The sequence below is a fragment of the Lathyrus oleraceus genome, chromosome 2 (genome assembly GCF_024323335.1).
Source record: "Lathyrus oleraceus cultivar Zhongwan6 chromosome 2, CAAS_Psat_ZW6_1.0, whole genome shotgun sequence".
Taxonomy (NCBI): domain Eukaryota; kingdom Viridiplantae; phylum Streptophyta; class Magnoliopsida; order Fabales; family Fabaceae; genus Lathyrus; species Lathyrus oleraceus.
The window spans coordinates 60263578-60279837 of NC_066580.1; the positions used below are offsets into that span (position 1 = coordinate 60263578).

General features: G+C 36.1%; 3 protein-coding genes across 3 annotated transcripts; 1 reads left to right on the forward strand and 2 right to left on the reverse strand.

The window, feature by feature from the left end:
• The first annotated feature begins 3627 nt into the window (after positions 1-3627).
• On the forward strand, positions 3628-4667 carry LOC127118082 (LOB domain-containing protein 15). The gene is made up of 3 exons (XM_051048229.1): positions 3628-3834; positions 3922-4165; positions 4278-4667. The coding sequence occupies exons 1-3, from the start codon at positions 3821-3823 to the stop codon at positions 4617-4619; spliced, it is 600 nt and encodes a 199-aa protein (XP_050904186.1). The 5' UTR covers positions 3628-3820; the 3' UTR covers positions 4620-4667.
• Positions 4668-6072: 1405 nt separating this feature from the next.
• Positions 6073-7020, reverse strand: LOC127121920 (uncharacterized mitochondrial protein AtMg00810-like). Its single transcript, XM_051052345.1, has one exon. The coding sequence runs from the start codon at positions 7018-7020 to the stop codon at positions 6073-6075; it is 948 nt and encodes a 315-aa protein (XP_050908302.1).
• Positions 7021-9416: 2396 nt separating this feature from the next.
• LOC127121922 (uncharacterized) lies at positions 9417-9854 on the reverse strand. Its single transcript, XM_051052346.1, has one exon. The coding sequence runs from the start codon at positions 9852-9854 to the stop codon at positions 9417-9419; it is 438 nt and encodes a 145-aa protein (XP_050908303.1).
• Between the last annotated feature and the right edge of the window lie 6406 nt (positions 9855-16260).

Consider the following 16260-nt stretch of genomic DNA (forward strand, 5'->3'; position numbering starts at 1 on the left):
TAATGGATTATGGGAGTTATTGTGACATTATGTATCCATAATTGTATAATGCTTTAGGGCTTGAATAAATTTTTCAACCATAACACAAAGGTAACATCTAAGTGTTTGAAGGTTCAGACACCAAACCTTAGGTTGGGGGTATATAAAGTTGCTAGTGGTGTTTAGGTCGAGCGAACAAATAAGGATCATCAAAGTCAAGCTCTTGGTCATTGGATGTAAATATGTCTTTTATTGCATTGTGGGAAGGCCTATATTGGTGGAGTTTTGTGATGTGCCATCAACAATCAACCTTAAGTTAAAGTTTTAAATTGATATTGATGAGGTGGTTATGAATAAACACATTCAGAAGCATCTCACACTTGGTTTTTGGCCTTGTTGTAAAATTATCAACCAGACAAAAAATATGAGATTGTCAAGCCTACCAACAAGGAGTTTCTTAACTTATATGCCTTTCTATAAAAGTAGCCTATTTGAAATGAAAATGATGACGAAGAAACACAACCTTTGAAGGCAAAAACGAAGGTTGGAAAACCATAACCCACAAGGGAATTCATAGAGGTTATCGTGAGGAGTGATTTTTCAAAGGTTATCAGGATATGTGACAACCTTCCCAAGGTCGTACACGATCAAATTATCTAATGTTTGCACATCATCTCCGATTTTTTTGCATGCCACTCAAGGAGTTTATGTTAAAACATACTCTATGTGGCCTAACATTGTCAAAATAAATCACCAGAGAAGACAAATGCAACAATAAAATCATCAAGGACCTATTGAAGATCAAGTTTATTGCAGAAGTAAAGTACACCACTTGGTTATCTAATATTCCATTGGTAAAAAAAGTCAAAAAAAAAAAGTGGTTCATGTGTGTCGATTATTCAAACGTGAATTGAGCATACCTAAAGGACACATACCCCTTGCACAAACATAAACAAAATGATGGATAACTTTCTAGGGTTCAAACTTTTATCATTTATGGATGAATATTCGAGGTACAACCATATTCCACTAGATCCCAAAGACAACACTAGAATGAAATTCATGATTGATATGGAAAACTTTTGATACAAGGTCTCAAGAATGTGGGGCTAACGTACCAGAGAATGATGAAAAACGTCTTGAAAGGCCAGATAAGCGACATGTTCAAAACATACATGGATGATATGACAGTCTGTCACACTATATTTTAAGTACTTAAATTTTCTATTTTAAATCATTTTTACTTTTAATGTGTTTTCATTTTATAGGTTTTAAGAAAGAATCTAAAGACTCATAGAAAAGACCAAACAATGTGGAAATCATTTTAACCAGGCAAATTTCAAAGTGTTTTACTGTGAAAGTTGCGATGAAGAACCTAGTAGAAGGGTGGAACACGGAGAACGGAGGAAAACCAGAGAAAACTACAAAAGGCATGCAAATCATGACACACCAATACCTTACAATGGCAAAACGTTAAATGGCCAAAGCGGCACAATCACAAGGCATAGTCACAATGCAAACTTTTTGCCTGAACACAACGACGTGACCCGAACTCTCTACTGAAACATGGAAGAATTTTAAATGATCAATGTGGCATGACTAGGACATGGAGTGACGCAATTGTGTGAATTAAATTTTTTACCTATAAATAAAAAATATGTGTTTAGTCATTAGGAGTGTGGTATTAGAGAGTCTAAGATATATTTTTTATGTGCTAAGAGAAGGTGAAAACAAATGTTATCATTTGTAGCTTGTTCTTCATCATTGTAAGTCTTTATATTAGGTTTCTAATTGTAGAAACCGTGTATATCCTAAGTATGAGTGACTAGTCTCCTTAGATTAGGTTTTTTATAGACAATTCTACGATAAACATGTAATTCAATATAATCTTATGATTTTATTATTATTATTATATAGTTTTATTTGAACTTAATACTTTCTCCCGTTTATAGAATTGGGAGAATTGATATAGAGGACAGTGAGACTCAACAATAATTTTCTCATCTAATTTATAGAAATATGAGATTGTAATGATCATTCGCCTTGCAAAGGTAATAATCTCAGGCACTAGTCTAGTTTTACGCGCTATAAACTTTTTTCTTAACGATTTAAGACTCCTAGTATCCAGAGTGTTTCTTTGACGAAAATAATATTCTTGTGATTGAAGACTCCTACTATCTGGCGGGTTACCATATGTAATTTTGTAATTTGTAAAACTGTATTCTTATTTGTATGTGCGACAAAACCTTCATTGTTGCAACGGAAGACTCCCGACATCTAAGGGTTTGCTTTGACGAAATGGGTCGCCTTGCGATTGAAGACTCATAACATCTGGAGGCTTACGTGATTGTAATTACTATCTTGTAAAATGCCATACTAAAATAAGATTCATTATAAGAATTGTAATAGAAATTCTTAGGTCTAGGGATAAATTAGTTTACCCCCATTATGTTACTCACACGCTTCATTCAATTCACAAGTGCATTCACATTTTCTTTATACGAGTCTAATACAATCTTCGTGGATACGATAATTTTACTTTTCCCCTCTGTGGTTTTTGTTAGCACAATTGTTATGACATCGATTTTTACTTCAACAGTTACGCCGTTCTAAAATCCAAGTCACAATGACAGTTACAATTCTAAGACAATAATTAAGACACACATATTCATAGGTAATCATCCTTTAAGTGATAGGCCTGATATGGCATAAGGAAAATGTAACAGATACTGTTAAAGTCCCATCACACCCTGACAAAGAAAAGTAGGAGAAATTGAATGATCAGGGATACCAAGACCAATTCCAAAAGGAACTCTCCAAGAAACTTTTAATTTCAAGAGTAGAAGAACAAATTGAACTGGAAACTCACACTTCGACTTCATCAGACTAAGCTTAGGGTCTACAATTTTAGATTGGGCCAACGTTCAATTCGTTAAGGCTTAATAGAGGGACAATCCAATAGAATGAGGAGTTCAAACGCCTCCCGAGAAAAGACAGGTCGTCGAATCCAGGAAACTCATGATATATATGTTCTCAGAGAAAGTTCTAGATAATTAAACCTTAAAACTCTACTATAAACGACTAATAAAAAACTCATATTCAGGTGCCCGTCATTCTAATCCTAACTTCTCATTTACTATCGTCATTAATTTTGGTGGTCATAGTCATAGTGTTTACAGGTACTCCATGTCATCAAAAACCAAAGGAGAGAAACATTCAAACCTATATCGGAGTTTTTCATTAGATCACATTTCACTTCTTTTATTCTTTTATGTAAACGTAAAATGTGGAAAATGTAACTAAACTCGTAAAAATTGTGATTATATTAACATTGCGATGACCTAAAAATTCTTTATACTGCGATGTTAATCATTAACATCGTTGCCGAATTTAATTTAAAACTATGAGGAGACTATACATATCTTCACTAAAAAGCAAGATCCACATGCAAGCACCAATGGAGTCACAAAGTTGATTTTAAAAGTCAAACACATTTAAGAACTCACACGTGAACAAGTAGACCTACATTACATTTGTACAACAAAAATATAATTTCATAATTCTTGAAATCCTCGAAAACCAGAGAAGTTCAAATTCAACCACTAGCTAGCATTGAACATATACTTCATATTTCTACCTATTTTATACAATGCAACACTAATTTTTTCTATATATTTTCTTCCACATTACATATAGCTGGAGTGTATATTTTCCTTTACAACCTTGCCTTTTTCTTTCATTTTCTTTCTATACCTTTTTGGACTCTCCATCACTTCAATCTCTATCTAAATTCTCTCCATAAAGTAATTCCTAATTTTACATACTCATAGAGCATGCCTGAATGTCCAGAGAAAGGTAAGGAAACTCTTTCAATGTATACTCTTTTTGTACCTTAAGATATAGTGTTATACTAAATTTCATGATTATATTATATCACAATAGGGGGAGATTTTTTGATGAGATAGGAAAGAAGAAAGAAGGAGATGATACTTTTCAAAAGGGAAGAAGAATGTTAGGTTCTTCTGGAACCCTAAATACAACTACTCCTTGTGCTGCATGTAAGCTTTTGAGAAGAAGGTGTGCACAAGAATGTCCTTTTTCTCCATATTTTTCTCCTCATGAGCCTCACAAGTTTGCTTCTGTTCATAAAGTCTTTGGTGCCAGCAATGTCTCAAAGCTGTTATTGGTATATTCAAATAAAACCCTAACTCATTATTACAAAATATTTTAGCAATGTCTATAATCATTCTATTGCAAAACTAGGGTGATTAATTTTTCTATATGATGATGTGTTTTAGGAGGTACCAGAGAATCAGAGAGCAGATGCAGCAAATAGTTTAGTTTATGAAGCAAATGTAAGACTAAGAGATCCAGTTTATGGATGCATGGGTGCAATTTCATCTTTGCAACAACAAGTTCAGTTATTACTTGGTGAACTTAGTGCTATAAGGGAAGAGATACATAAATATAGACTCATGGAAGCTAACATGCATCCTTCTTCAGAACATGTATCAATTGCTAGTACTATGCCAACTTCAACAACACTGCCTATGCTTCCTTCTTCTATTTACTCACAACAGGAGAATCATCCTTCCAATTATAGCTCAATTTCAAGTGATCATATATCTTATTTTGATTAAATTTGCATATGAAAGAACAATAATAATTTTTTTTGTTGATGATTTGAGAAAAGGAGATTGTTATTTGGTCATGACATGTTTTGTATTTAGTGTTTTATTGATATCCAAAGTTTTTTTGAATAGGTGAGGTACCTCAATTGATATGTGTTGGTTGAGTTAATCGGTATATAATTCAATTTTTGATAATATAAATAAGTTGTTGAAATAATTTTAAAAATTAAAAATAAATCTCAAAAAATATGATTAGGAAGTTGTTAATTTTGTTAACTTGGTAATATTCTTTGAGTTGATCTTTTGTGTTTGATGCATAACCTGTTCTTTTATGATTGTTTAGAAAAGTGGTATATTCTTGGTAGTAGAAAAAATTTATAAGGAAAGAAAGTAATATATTAAAGAGTATAATGATACTCAACCCTTAATACATACAAAGCTAGACCACATGCAGACAAACCATTAGTGACCCATATTGGTCAAATTAACAACTCATGCTCAAGTGTGCTAACCAACCAATCCAAGTGACACATATTTAAATACTCCTATCACATTCTCCATTCTCCTTTAGGTTTGGTATAAATAATATATTTAAAATTGTCATCTCAACTAATTAAAAATCGAAGTTAAAAGTCCTAGAGTGCGACCTTTTTAATTTTTTAAAAAATAAATCTAATCTTTCGGTATTTTTGAAAAACGGACAGGAAATGTAGCTCAGGATTTGAACTTTAATTCCTAACTCATGCAATTCTGTATTTTATTTAGAGTCAAAATAACGCTCTTATTTTATTTAATATTTTAATTACAATATAAATCATCTATTCCCTTTATTATTGATAAAACCTAAACGAAATGTAGACATGGTTTGAGCTTCGATTTTCAACTTCTGCAGTTTCATATTTTATTTACAACCAAAATGGCGCCCTTATTTTTTTTTTATTTTTTTAATTACAATATGATTCGACTTTTCCCTTAGTTTTTTCTACCAACCGAGATATAAACTCCAAACAATATTTTATTCCAACATCAGAATGTTAAGTCTCATTAACTTTTGCATTTCTCATAATTTTTTATGCCCTAACGAACGAAACAAAACACCATTCTTCATCTTCTCCACCTAACGAAAGAAACACCATTCTTCATCTTCTCCAAGTCGAACAAAGAAATCAAAGGAGGAAGGAAGCTCGAATAAGGAAACTCAAATTTCCAACCAACACATTTCTTTGACTATCTTATCATATTTTTGGTATGTCAAACTTTCTCCATGTTTGTACCAATAATCTTATTGTTGTTGTTGTTTAGACTTAGGGTATACTGTTGTGTTGTTTTTGTATTATTTGTAGTTGTTGTGTTGAGATTGAACATTTAGTGTTATTGTTGTTGTAAGATAATGGAAATCGTATCCTTCTCATTGATCTGACTAGAATATATATACATCATTGTGTAACTTAATTATAGGAAACTAATTATGACTAATTATAACAAAATATTTTATTCTATCACCCTCTGCAGTCAAAACGGGAGGTTCACGGACGCTTAGTCTGGTCCGAAAATCATCAAAGAGAATGCGAGGAAGTCCTTTGGTGAAGATGTCTACAATCTGATGTCTTGAGGGAACATGAAGGACGCGAGCCTGACCACGAGCTACCTTTTCCCGAACAAAATGAATGTCCATCTCAATATGCTTAGTGCGCTGATGCTGCACAGGATTACCAGATAGATAGATGGCATTAACATTGTCACAATACACCAAAGTGGCCTGAGGAATAGGAAAATTGAGTTCAAGGAGAAGAATGTGAATCCAACACGATTCGGAGACAACATTGGTAACCCCTCTATATTCGGCTTCAGCACTGGAACGAGAGATAGTTGGCTGCCTTTTGGAAGACCAAGAAATAAGGTCGTCACCTAGAAAAACACAGTAACCAGATGTAGAACGTCTGGTGTCAGGACATCCACCCCAATCAGCGTCAGTGTAGGAGATAAGCTTTGTAATGGGAGATGGGGATAAGTATAGTCCAAAATGTAAGGTGCCCTGAACATATCGCAAAATGCGCTTAAGAGCAAGCATGTGTTCCGTGCAAGGGGAATGCATGTGAAGACAAACTTGTTGAACAACATATGATATATCAGGTCGAGTGAAGGTGAGATACTTTAGAACCCCTACAAGACTCTGATACAAGAAGGGGTCCTCATAAGAAGTGTCTGAAGAGGTGCCGAGTTTTTGCTTGGTGTTAACAGGAGTGACTGATGGTTTACAGGACGTCATGCCAACACGTTCAATGATCTCTGAAGCATAAGTGCTTTGATTGAGAAATATGGCATCAGGATGACGAGATACTGCAATACCCAGAAAATAACTCAGAGGGCCCAAATCCTTCATTGCAAACTCAGATGCTAAGAGTGACATAATTGATTGGCGGAGGACCTAAGTGGAGGTGATGAGGATGATGTCGTCTATATACAACATAATGTAGGCCATGTCTAAACCTTATCGATATATGAAGAGGGAGTGGTCTGATGTGCTATGGTGAAAGCCAATGGTGGCGACATAGTCAGCAAAACGTTGGTACCATGCCCTAAGCGCTTGCTTGAGACCATACAATGACTTCTTCAACCGACATATATAATCTGGATGACGGAGGTCACGGAAACCCAATGGCTGATGCATGTAAACAGTCTCATGAAGATCATCATGTAAAAAGGCATTCTAGACATCCCGTTGACGAATGGACCAGGATTTGGAGAGAGCAATGGTAAACACTGTTTGAATGGTAGCGGGTTTCACCACAGGGCTAAAAGTCTCATCACAATCCACACCTGCAACCTATGACCTGCCATCACTTTCAAGACGAGCCTTATAATGCTCAAAGGAGCCATCAAAATTTTTCTTATGCCTAAAAATCTACATACATCGAATAAGATTAACATCACAAGGACGAGGAACTAAATCCCACGTCTTATTTCAAATAAGAGCATCAAATTCATATTGCATTACGGATTTCTAATTCGGGTCAAATAAGGCTAGTTTGGGGTTTTTAGGTATGGAAGAGATGGTGTGGTCAGAGTGAGAGATTGATAAGTTAAATATCATGTGGGGTTTGACAATGCCTTTCATCCTTCGAGTGGTGATGGTTCATGTAGGTGGAGGTGGATGCGGTTGAATTGGTGGTGGTGATGGAAAGTTTATTGTAATGGGTGTTTTGATCGAAGAGGTAGGAGATGATGATTGTTGGTTTATTAAGGGTAGTGGTTGGTCAATTGGGATTGTGGGTGTTGGTTGGTTATGTGTAACAAGTGGTGAAATTTGATTTTGCCACTGATGTATAAGGTAGGGGTGAAGGTCATCATCTAGGAATTGATAAGAGTGAGGTGAAGGGGAGTGTATCTTGGTGAAGGGAAATTGAGTTTCATCAAAGATAACATGCCTCGAAATTATTAATTTTCTATTAGACAAATCAAAACACTTGTAACCTCTATGATTCAGAGGATAACCCAAGAAGACACACGGAGTAGAGCGGGGTTATAACTTATGAATGGTAGATGACAAGAATAATGGATAACATAGACAACTAAATACTCTGAGATGTGTATAGGCGGGATCACGATGATACAGGAGTTGTGTTGGTGACTGATTATGAAGTGTTTTACAGGGAATAATATTTAACAGATAAGTTGCCATGTGGAGAGCATGATGCCAAAACGAGGGGGGACAAAAGAATGAGCTAGCATAGTGTGTATCATATTATTAATGGTTCTTAATTTGCATTCTTGTTTCCCATTTTGTGAGGATGTGTGGGGACAAGAGAAACGAAAAACTAGACCATGATCAGTGCAATATTTTTGAAAAAGCTCATTATTATATTCACCGCCATTGTCACATTGAAATGTTTTGCCTTTTTGCAAAAAAATGAGTTTGAATGAGTTAAGTAAGTGACTTGAACATTTCAAACACATGAGATTTTCTGTTGATAGGAAAAGTCCACAAGAAGTTTGTAAAATCATCTAATAATAAGACATAATATTTATGACCAGCAGAACTTAAAATTGGAGACGTCCATAAATCACTATGTAAAATGTCAAAACACAATAGTCACAAACGACAGAAGAATTAAAAGGTTCACAACATATGAACTTATTTTTGTGAAGGGAATTCAAAACAGACACGCCAGGATGACCAAGACGACTATGCCAAAGAATGGATGTGAGACCGACAAAACTGGGAGGAGTGGTAACTGGATAAAGATCTCCACGACTGTCACATCTGAGAAGGGTGATCCCCGTCTGAAAATCAAAGACAGTAAAACCAAAAGGGTCAAAGGAAACATAAGCATTGTTGTCAGTGGTGAGTCGTCTCACAGAAATTAAATTTTTAATAATTTTTGGGGCATGCAGGACATGGTTAAGGTGAAGTGGTTGGTGAGATGTGGTTATTTGTGTGTGTCCGGTGCTGTGAATTGGAACTCCATGGTCACTTCCAACAATGACTTTATGATTTGAATTACTTACTGTAAAACAAGACGAGAGATTACCTTGTGATGCGGTTGTGTGAGATGTTGCACCCGTGTCCATGTACCACTGATTTTCAGGAGTGTGGAGTGATATGGTGTGCATTGCGGTCTCAATGTATGTCGGTATCTGAGATGAGGTAGAGGTTGCATACATCTGAGGACACTATCCTAGAATGCTTGGCTGCTTAGGAGGACCGGCAGGGCGTGTCCACTAAGAGGTGGGATACAGACACGATGGCATAGTCCATGGTGGTAGAGTTCAACCCCATAGTTGCTAGGTTAGATACTGTTGTTGCTATTGCCAAAGAGGAGTAGACCAAGGTGAGGGAGCGCTGGGAGCTCCACACTGAGGTGCACTGCGGTTACCACGTCCCCCTCCGTGACCCTGGTTTCCACGAGAGCGAGAACGGTTGTCGGGGCGGTGGTTGCCACGCTGAGAGGTGTCTTCAGCAAGCTTTGGCTGAGTGGCGTGCATAGCAGCATGAGAGCCTATGTTTTCCATCTTAGCCATATCGGCTTCTTCCAAAGTGAGCATGGAATGAGCCAGATAGAATGCCGGAAGAGGGTTGCTCTGGAAAATCATAGTAGCAACACTGCGGTAAGCTTCTGGGAGACCAGAGATCAGTTGAAGGACCAGACGATGATTGTTAACAGGGGAGCTGATATTTCTCAACTGATTAGAAAGCATCTTAAGACGTTGACAGTAAGCAGAGACATTGAGAAAATCCTTCATACGAGTGTTAGAAAACTCTTGCTCAAGAGTAACAGCTCGAGCATTTTGGTTGTCCTGAAAAATATCTTCCAAGCAATTTCATGCTTCCATTGCAGTGGAGTTGGGTTCTAGAATAGTGGTCAGCAAATCGGTAGAAATAGTGGAATAAATCCACTGAAGAACAGTGGCATCAAGAATGAACCATTGTTCATGGTTGGCGTCGATAACGGCTAGTGACTCTTTTCCGATAGATGGAACGATGTGATGCAGGACTCGATGTGAGCGAGCATGGATGGGGAAAAGCTCAATCCAGGTACCATATTGATCCTTTTACATCTCAAGAATAATGGGAATGTGGTTCCTGATATTGGAGACGGCAAGAGCGGGATAAACTCCGGTTTGGAACCTCGAAACGTGGTGTTCTTGGGCTGGTCGGAATCACCAGTATCGGCGGATTTATGGGTACCTGCGTCACTGTGTTCTGAATGGACTGAATCAGACATGAATGTAGGTGGAACAATGAAAACACACAAACAGTAGAGATAGGTGAAAACACGTATAGAACAGAACCACTTGTGAAAACACGTATAAAACGCAAAAATGCAAACAATAGCGGCTGATTTGCGGAGGAGAGAAGGTGTGGTTGTGGTGTGATACGGAGGTGTCGATCGTAGAACAGGGATCGGAATCGGGTGGGTCCTTGTGCACGGTGGTGTGCGACGGTGGCGACGTGAAAAGAGGCGGAAGGCAAGAGAATATGGTGATTCTCGTGTTCGGCGGTAGCGGTACAGAGGATGGTAGTCCTGTTGCGGCGACAGACTTCAAGAAGGGAGAAGAAGCATGCGGCGGCGGACTGTAATGAGGGAGAAGAAGAAACGCATTTCTGTGTTTGCTTTTATTTTTATTTTTTCAGAGAGAGTGATCAGTTAGGATTGATACGATGTAAGATAATGGAAACCGTGTCCTTCTCATTGATCTGATTAGAATATATATACATCAATATGTAACATAATTATAGGAAACTAATTATGACTAATTATAACAAAATATTCTATTCTATCCGTTGTTTTATTGAAATGGAATGTTCGTTGTTGTCGGTTGTGCATGATTTTTATTTTATTTTTAGTAGGTGTGTAATTATGAATTGTAGTTGGATGAAAACCAATATATTAAGTAAAAAGTATGATCCTGAAGTGATTAGATTTTTTGAATTCGAAGAAAAAAAACCTTGACAATAATGGATTTTTTTTGGAATCAATGTTAAGAATGAGGCCCATAATGGCTTTGGGTAGCTTAGCATTATAGAATTCCTTCAGAAACTCTAAAATGTCACTCTTTAAGACCTCTTAACATTTATTGAAAAAACCTAGGTTATACCCATCTGGCCTAGGATTTTTCTCACTATCACCTTACCACACCATTTCCTTAATTCATATAACAAAAATGGAGTCTCTAGTTCCTCTCTTTCTAAGATTAACTTCTTTGAATATGTTTTAAAAATGATCTCTAACTTCCATTTTTATTTCCTCCACTGGCAGGATTCGGCCCTACCTCGATGTCGTCGATCAATTGGTATTCCCATCGAGGAACGTCTTTACTTATTTCGTTTATTTCACCAATTCTTTATTCAATCGTCGAGATTGAATAAAGTAAAGTCCTATATTTATTGAGTACATTTCTTTACTAAACATTTATTATATAAATTCATAATAAAAAAAAGTAATTTCATTTTTTCTAAATATGCTCAAATCAGTCACTCCACCATAATCTGATTTTCAGTCATTCCTGGAATGGAATTGAATCAATTTTTGAAAATATTTTATTTCGATTGTTCTATTTATATATTCTATATATTATCGATTTATATATAGAATATTCTTTTTTTTTAGAATTGCGTCTGCTAGAGCTTGAAGAATTCCAAAAGGACCCGTTTTTTTGTGGATCCATCTCACATCAATAACTCGGCCCCTACCACCTATAGGTAGTTATAGACAAGTTTCCTTTTTGTGAGGGTCGTTCTAGCTCTATACGAAATTATTGATTAATAATAAGATAAATCCATTTTTAGATTTGGTTGGGCGGTCATAGATTTTTGGAATTGGGTATTATAGCATTACAAAATTATGTAGAAAGACGAATTGTATATATATAATTCTATTGTGTATAAAATTTATGGTTTCTCAATTGGTGCAAACCAAATCACCTTAATTTGTAATTTAAACTATTTTATTCTACCACCTTCCCGAAGTTCAGTCTCCGGAGAATTTTTATTAAAAAAATGAATGATATCGTTGGAAATAATAAAAAGACAATTCCCCTTTAATATAGCTATTTGTGAAACGATTTTACGATTAAGAAGCTCTTTGATATCCATTCTCTATTCCTAATTTGTTTCTGTAATTAATATAGAAAATCTTGAAAGATACAATTGAAAATAATTGATTCATGAATCAATTATTACGAACGAACAAAAAGAAAAATAGAGTTACATAGGTAAGAAATCAATTCATCATCTGTGACATCTACCCAGCAGTTTGGAATTTAGAGATTTATTTGAAATATTCAATAACTTAATTTATAAGAATGAGGTGACCTGAACAATAAAATATATTGACATGAGGAGGGACATATTTACTAGTTATATCATCGGCAATGACTATATGTTGTGTATTATCAATGACTTCCACCGAAGGTGGTAAAATGATGTCTTGAGCAGTTACATATCCAGAGTTGGTTGAAAGACCAAAAAGTGGAATCTAGGGGAGTTCATAGGTGAGAATAGTCAAAATTTATCTGAGATACATTATCCAAAAATCTGGCATGATCTCTGATTATAATACCTCGGGTGCAAATGAAACTATTTTCTTGAAATTTAACTGTCTCAATTCTCGGTTTTTGGTTCACACGTCCTATTGCGGCAAATGCTTGTCAAAAAGCATGAGCGATTCATCCTTCCCGAACGCAGCATACAACTATCCATTGTACTGCGCTCTCCAAGTGTGCTTGTTTCCCCTTCTTTCTTATCATGACAAGTCTTTGTGGAATAACTCTGATGAGAAGAAAAAAGAAAACGTTAAGGGAATAGTTCTACCTATCAATATGTATGGTCTTGGACTATAAATAATGATCTTTCTTTAGAGTTTGGCTAGAGCCGCGAACCATAAAGTACTTGCCACTGGTGCCACAGAGAGATATGTTTTTAGATCTCGCATTTCAAATCCTCCTTCGTTTTTTCTTGTAATTTGTAATACATAATAATACAGAATATAGGAATATTATTCAATGTTTTTTTTATTAATAAAACCACTTGGATTTGTCAGGGGAAGTCCGAATCCAAATTGAATTGTACAACAATTAATTATCTACAGGACGCTTGCCTCGCCAACGTTTAGCTTCGGCTCTGCCCAAACTTTTCTGGTTTACCCCAACATTCCCCAGTCTTTTTATTATTTTCTTTTTTTTTCAATTTTCTCACATTCATTTCTGTCGAATTCTATGTGAAGTGAAAGAGTTTTATCCTGGGCCGACACTGACACTGAGAGACGAAAGCTAGGGGAGCGAATGGGATTAGAGACCCATAAATTCTCGTACTTTCATTTTTTTTTCCAATTTTTCATTAAATAGATTGATGAATGAATAGAAAAAACAAATTAACACAACATATGTTGTCCCGAACAAATAGGACTGCAATAACGTAAGAGACATGTATAGATATCTATAGCTGAAGTTAGATCTATGAATGTTTAATAAATCCCAGTCTTTTTATGCACTGCAATCCTCCAATTCTAAAATAGCAGTTTAACAAAACATGCGCCAATTACAAAAATGGCTTTTTTAATAGGTACACTTTCTCTTTGTGGTATCCCACCTTTTGCTTGTTTTTGGTCCAAGGATGAGATTCTTAATGATAGTTGAGTCAAAGGAAAATTGAAAGCGAAGCAGTGGTAATTCTAAGGATTCCTCCGGGAAAAAATAGGAAGGTTTGCGTGTTCTTTGGCAATAAATATTTGTCATCATTTGTCGAATTGACAGTAATTTATTTTCTAACTATGTCTAAATTACATAAATTTTTATACCTTTTCATTATTCTTTTCTTCTAATCTTCTAAAATATTAAAAAATAAGAAAACACAAGGGCTCTAACCATATTTCGGCTCGTGATCAATCCATAGATACCAATAGAAAATAAATAGGCACTCAAAACCCTCTACAAAGGATAGTCCGGTTCGCTTGAAGATAATCTTTTCTATGATCAGACTCGATCATATCCTGCATGAACAGGCTCCGTAATATCTAAGGAACTCGGCAAAATAGCCCCGTAACTTCGGGAGAAGGGGTGCCTCCTCACAAAGGGGGTCACAGTGACTAGGCCCGGGCGACTGTTTACCAAAAACACAGGTCTCCGCAAAGTCGTAAGACCATGTATGGGGGTTGATGCCTGCCCAGTGTCGGAAGGTTAAGGAAGTTGGTGACCTGATGACAGGGAAGCAGGCGACCGAAGCGTGCTCTACGTCTGGAAGATTTGCGAATCCCTTATGCTTATGTTAAAACTTTCCAAGGTCCTCCTCACGGAATCCAAGTTGAGAGAGATAAATTATTCACATTTCATTTGATGGTCAAAGGCAAATTGAAAGTGAAGCAGTGGTAATTCTAAGGATTCCTCCGGGAAAAAATAGAAATGTCTCCTACGTTACCCGTACTAGGGTCGTGTTATAAATGCCCTAGCTAAACCTATTGACGATCGAGGAGAAATTTCAACTTCGGAATCTCGGTTAATTGGAAAATAAGAAAAAAATACCACTTGAAAGATACAATTGAAAATAATTGATTCATGAATCAATTATTACGGACGAACAAAAAGAAAAATAGAGTTACATAGGTAAGATGTAAGATACTTATCCAGAAGTTTTCGCAATTCAATGATGTAGGATGGAATCATCAAAGATTTGACCTGTTCGAACTCTGTCTGTAACTCGTTAGAGAATCCAGAAACACAGAATTTTCTTTCTTTTCGGATAGGTCCTGAAAGGAGAAAGAAGGTTGGCATGCCAACAGACGTCTATTATGGAATTCACCCGACCCGAGAGTACGGTACCGATTTTTTTGATGCCCTTCCATGGATTCACCTATATACGCCGCATCTAAAGTAGCAAAAATAAGAGCTTGAATACCGCTTGTAAATAATCCAAGGAGCATAACAGGGATAGGAACTACTAAAGGTACTAACGAAACAAGAACAACAGCAAGAAGGAAGTTTGAGCTTAATGCAAATGGCTAAAATTTCTTCTGCTTTATATAATTATCAAATCAATCAAAAGTGTTCATATCTCTCATCAAAAGGTGCTATTCGATAATGTCTATTTAGCATACTCCCGGCTAACCCGACACAAAGAAGCTATCATATCCCATTTAAGTTGGGCCAGCCTATTTCGTAAAAAATACCCCAACCCGAAGCCTACATGAAAGTTATCCATTTGTTTCCATTGATATTACAAGTTCAATTTTATTTGTTTTGTTGCACGATATTGGCTATTTCTTTATTTTCTGATTGCCTCGAAAGAACAAAAGAAACATCTTCTTTCTGAAATAATTTAGGATCTCGAGCGGACTTCTCAGTAGGATTCAAATCCAACAGATAACATTCTGACCATATGTCCGCCAAAAAAGGAGCTTGCGCCACTCATGAGTAAATATTTCATAGTAGCCTCATTAGACCGTACATCTTTCTTGGTATATCCAGATAGTAGATAGGAGCATAAACTGAAACATTCTAGAGCTACAAAGATCGTTATTAAATCGTTAGTGCTGCATAAAACCATTCCTCCTAGAGTAGCGGTTAATATGAATAATAGAAACTCTGTTATAGCGCAATCAAAATATGGTTTTTGGGGTTGGAATTTGTGGCGTCAACCTATGGGTTTCATCGTTTTTCTAATTTCTTCGTGCAAGAAGAGAGACGGAAAGAGGACCAGAAAGACGAGATTGAAAACAGACTTGAAAAAATCTATATTTTACTTTCTATTTTACATTGATTTCTTTTATTGTCTTCTTTGTTCTATTTTTATTTCTGTAGGTGTTTAATTGGCTGCATTATATGGTAAAACACTAATGTCTTGACTGATGTCATGACATGTATATGTGACTACATTGTAGTTACTGCAGGACTAGCTAACACAGGATTATTGAATGCTGTGACATTCATACCTGTCTACAGATACTAAGGAACAGAAGTTCTGTTAGAACTTAGTATTCATTTGCAGTCTGGTTATCAAGGAAGAACCAGACCTGGCATAAGGCCTACTGACTGAATGTCAAACTGGATGTTGTGACATTCATCATTAACAGCAGCTACTGAAGATTAGGCAAAGTGGTGTTCTGCTATACTTCAGCATAAAACTTAGTTTGTTCTTCAAAAGAATAACAGAACT